This window comes from Montipora foliosa, chromosome 1, assembly GCF_036669935.1.
Source record: "Montipora foliosa isolate CH-2021 chromosome 1, ASM3666993v2, whole genome shotgun sequence".
Taxonomy (NCBI): Eukaryota; Metazoa; Cnidaria; class Anthozoa; order Scleractinia; family Acroporidae; genus Montipora; species Montipora foliosa.
The window spans coordinates 51,605,571-51,610,570 of NC_090869.1; the positions used below are offsets into that span (position 1 = coordinate 51,605,571).

The 5,000-nt window shown below is 39.8% G+C and overlaps 1 protein-coding gene across 1 annotated transcript in view; it reads right to left on the reverse strand.

Annotated features, from left to right (window-relative positions):
* LOC138000759 (MAM and LDL-receptor class A domain-containing protein 2-like) overlaps positions 1-5,000 on the reverse strand; it is a 219,297-nt gene that overhangs the window by 118,450 nt on the left and 95,847 nt on the right. Inside the window, exons 60-61 of the mRNA XM_068847403.1 lie at positions 3,294-3,496; positions 1-167 (exon numbers count right to left, since the gene is read on the reverse strand). The exon at positions 1-167 is cut by the window's left edge and continues 144 nt beyond it. Coding sequence (XP_068703504.1) covers positions 1-167; positions 3,294-3,496 — 370 coding nt within the window. The remainder of the gene's footprint in view (positions 168-3,293; positions 3,497-5,000) is intronic.

A 5,000-nucleotide genomic window follows, 5' to 3' on the forward strand; every position in this document is an offset into this window, starting at 1 on the left:
TGTTGTGGATTAACAGACGAACAGAGGCCTACACAATACTTGTCAGCGAAGCTAATGTCATCAATGGCAATATCACTTTGATAGTCATTTCCCCTCACACCTTCGAAGATTATTTGGAAATCGCTTTTGCTCGTAATAGTCACTTCTGCTTTCTTCCAAACATTGCCCTGAAACACAATCAGAAGGTTTGTTGTTGTCCTGCGAAGACACCTATAATGAACTTTTTTTTTTTTGATAATGAACTTTATTTAAGGTCTCGTCATATGTTCGAGATGTGGGTTCTTTTAAATGTTCTTATTTCGTCAGTATTTATGCTATTTTAATGCTCCTTGAATGTAGTTCAAGTTTTGAATTCGAAGAAGTATTCTTTTGTGTGAACATAGTTAATAGATGTAGGCTGGTTATGAAACTCGACAAGTTTCTTTGTTTCATGTTTTTCTTCGCTTTTTTGGCCTTGACCCTGCACAAAACCCGACAAAAACACGCTTTTTTCGGCAGGATAACCAATCAAAAGCTTCGACTAATTTATTCGAAATTAACTTGCGAACCAAAAACAAAAGATTGTGCAGGGTCACGGTCGGTTCAACATCTAATTGCGACTGTATTGTTCCTGCTTTTGAAATTCCCATGGTTTCATAACCAGTCCCTAGGTTAACTATGGTGTGAACGTTATTTTTTCTGTTAGATTCTCAAAGCAAACAGATGTGGTCCTATTCTAGAGATTTTAGCTACAACGGGTTTTCTTTTATTATTATTTTTATTTTTGAGATAAATTTTCAGCCACACGGTGTCAGTGACTTCAGATAAATCAAGCTGCGTTTTCGCGGCATTTGCTATCTTCCATGAAAGTTGAAAATAGTTTTTTGACCGGGAACTGTAGTATGAATTCGAAACATGTGGAAGAATTGAAAAACGCTGACACCGTTTTGAAAATCGAACTGTGTTAAAAATGTCTTGAAAATTTGAGCGGAATCGGACAAAAATCCTTTTGAGTTCAGTTTAGCTCCGTAAAAGGGCGACTCTTAGGCAATATTCTAAAGCCCAGAAAACGCCAATCAAAGTTGTCATCGTCAAGTCACGTTTTTGCAGCGACACTGTAAATGTCCTTTCTTCAGGGTTATTCGAAAATTGGTTGGATTATTTACAAATAGATACTATAAGCCATAATGTTTAAATTTCTGCAAAAAAACATCATAATTTCATATTATCGAACATAGGACGAGACGTCATATATAAGTCAAGTGTCAAGTGATTTAGCGCTGGGGGCACTTACAGGTCACTTTCAAAAATACCATAATACTCTTTGTTACACCTCCCAACTCAAATACGTTTTCCGATTGGAGGAGAACGTGTCACGTGTCAGGGGTCGCACGACTCAACTCGCTCGTGATCAGGAGGTACACCTTTGAAACAGCGGCAAATTCCGTGTAAAATTTCGTGAATTGTTCTATTTTAAGTTAGGAGGCATAGCAAAACACTTAATGACTGGCCCCACGGGAAACAGTGAGTTTTGTTTCCCCTCGACCCTCAACGTTGAGGGTCTCGAGGAAACAAAACTCACTATTTCCCTTGGGGCCAGTCATTAAGTGCTTATTGCTTGCTTTATTTTATTTTCTCTTGGGACCAACTGAGAGGGGAAACAAAGAGTATTATGGTATTTTTGAAAGTGGCCCAATGGGGACACCAAACATAAAAATCAAATCAATTTTAACTCAAATCAAACCCTACTTTTTGAAGAGAGGGAAAAAGGCGAAGTGCCTGGTAAAAAAAAAAACAATAAGGAACCAGCAAACTCAAACCACTTATGACACCGGCTCTGGGAATCGAACTCGGTCCACATTGGTCGGAAACAAGTAATCTCACCACTGGGCCAGCACTGCTTCTTGTTCGCAAAGGATTGGCATGGTGGTTAAAACGGTGAACTAACACCTGGTGCTCGCTATGACCAAAAATGATTTGTCTTCGGTACTTCAACAGGCCTTGTAGATACTGTAGCTAACTGCCAATACCAAGAGTGAATTACATAAGAGTGTTGTCACGGCATGGGTGGGCTCCCCTGCACAGACACAAATGAGTCTTTTTTTAGGGGCTGTTTACATGGAGGTAGGAAGATCCTAGCACTAGGAAGATCCTAGAAGGCGGATCATCCTAGCGCCATGTGTTTTCTGTATTCAGTTTACATGCAAGAGGTCGTACTTGGCCCTAGTGCTAGGATCTTCCTTGTGCTAGGATTTTCCTAGCTGTGAGCTACGAAGATCCTAGCACCATGTAAACTGCCTTCGCTCGGAAGTTCCTGGTACTAGGGACAAAAAAACAAACATGGCGACGAAGGACCCAAATTACATGTTTGTTGTTCTCGCCCGTCATCTAGCTTTCATTCTCCACTTCCACCTAGACAGAAATTTCTGCATGTAAACCAAACGAAAAGTTGTTTCGCCTTCTAGGATCTTCCTAGTGCTGGGATCTTCCTACCTCCATGTAAACGGCCCCTTAGAATACCCCTTCCCGCGAAAATCAGTTGTCATGTCCTGAAAAAAAACATGCCAGAAGCAGTCACGCGTGACATGGCTTCTTCTGATTGGTTAAAATTGGCGGCCCTTTGCTTTGCGCGCAAAGTGTATCTAAAAATATATCCATTTGTGACTGTGCTGGGAAAAGGCCGCAAAGTGATAGATCAACACTCTTATCTAATTCACTCTTGCCCATACTCCCTTTCATTTGGGTATCTTCATGCTGGTACGTTTTGTTGCATAAACATACACAAAGAAGCACAAAAAACACATATAACGAAAATGAAAAACCCTCCCATATCTTCAATAACCCTGTCTGAATGTAGGTGTCCCCCTATAACTAAATGCTCCATAATGCGGCTTAACTTGTATACAGAACGCTAATTTGACAATCTGAAAACCGAAAAACTCTCGTGCTGCATACTCATTAAGCCGCATTCATCCACTTCATTTTTAAGCTAGAAAGTAAATGACGTAACTTTCTCCTCGATTCAGATCTGAAAGCTTATCGGTCGGAACCGTACCAAGTAATGGTGGACCGTTAAATACAAAACGTGGAGTTAAAATAAACAGTCTTCCTCCTGAAATTACTCCGAAAAGTTTCTCCTGTTGAACATCCAACGCAAGTACTTTCGATACATAACCAGGTTCAAATAACTTATTATAAAATGCGCTCATAAATATCCAGTGACGTTTTGTCGGAGGATTGAGTTGAAACCGAACAGCTCCAAAGAGATAGATTTCTACTCAAGTGTCCCTCTATTAACGAAAAAACAGCTATACCTGGTTGCCTTTCAAATTCCAAAGCAAGGTTTCTGGGCTACCAGCCTTCTTTATGTAGATGTTAAGGCTTGAGACAGTCGCACCATACATGTGGAACCACCAAGACATGCATTTCCCAGTTGTGGCAGAAAACGTTTTGCTCCTGAGCCGAGCAATATCACCGACAAAGCGAGGACTTGATGTTTCAATAAATGCGTATGTTCCTACGGAGTTAAGCAAATAAAATAATCTTACACCCAACATACTCAACTACTAGGCCGCACTGCCTTCTTCTAACGACGTTCAAGTGCTGCACTCGTGGGACACTCAGAAGAATACACGAATAATTCGCATTTAAGAATCTGATTATTAAAGTGCTACTATGATTAAAAAATCATGTCCTTTTTTCCTTCAGATTTTGAAAGCGTGTTCGCTTAACACCTGACTGGCAAAATTTTGAGCTTTGAATTTTATCCAAAAGGCTGTTTATTTTGCGTGTAAGGTTTGGATTTCACGGTCCATCATTACTCACGTTCAAAACTGACCGATTGGACCTCAGAGGGTTGGATCTACGGAAAAGTGACGTCATTTACTCACTAGCTTAAAGTTTCAGCGTGTAAACGCAATTTATTATATATGCAAAACACGAGTTTAAAAATCTGAAAGCCCGAAACTCCCGTGCTGCATATTAATTCAACCGCGTACACACGCATTGCATTCTTAAACCAGGGAGTCTTTGACGTCATTTTCTCCTCGACCCAGCTCTCTCAAGATTTTAAAGTTAGACATGGTGGACCAATAAATAACAAAATTCCAGTCAAAATAAACAGGTGTCTTTAAAATCAGAACTTAAAACTTGAGTCATTTAGTGTTTAGTAAAGGACGGTGCCTACTATTGTACTATTGTTATTGCGCATACGTTCTGCGCATCTCGAGATACTCGGGTTTCCTATTGGTGATGCTCACTAATACAGGGGAATTTTTGCGCGGAGAAAGTAGCTCTTAGTAAGTACTCTTGGTATCCAAAAAGAAAACTGGAGGTAACAATGCACTTTTGAGAGATAATTAAGCTTCAATTTGAGAAAGAACGCCATACATTGCTTTGTATTTTAAAGCTTTTTACAAATATTATTCTTCAATTATCTTTGAAAAATGCGTGGTTACTTCCTATTTTCGTTTTGGACTTCAAGAACAATTGTTAAGATCTACGTTCCCTACATAATCATATTCCGGGACAAAAACACCTTTGAATTAGTAGGCACCGTCCTTAACATAGTTTTGTTTCTAGGTTCCTTCGATCTTGTATAACGAAGCACTGAAAAAGGTATTGGTTCAAGGAGAGCTGAATAAGACTTATAGAGGCCGGTTGAGGCGTGAAAGCGTTAATACTAAAAGAATTACTTTTCCCCTCTTACTTGACTTTCTCTCAGTATATATCACGTCAATGCCACTTGGTCCTTATGTACTTAACAAATAGATTCCATGATGATGTTGCCGTGCGTCTGTTCAGTAGGGAGCTTTAGCAACAACAACGGGGACGGCAACGAGAACGTCACAAATTTGCATATTTGCTGAGCAAAAGAAATAGCTTTGCACGCTCTGCGCGTGCATCTTTTCATTTTTGTCTATTTCTTTGCCGTCGTCAGCAAAACAACAACGTGATATGACTAAATTTGAGGTTTTGGGGAGAACGCATGCGCTTGAGGATAACTTTTCATTTTCTCTCCT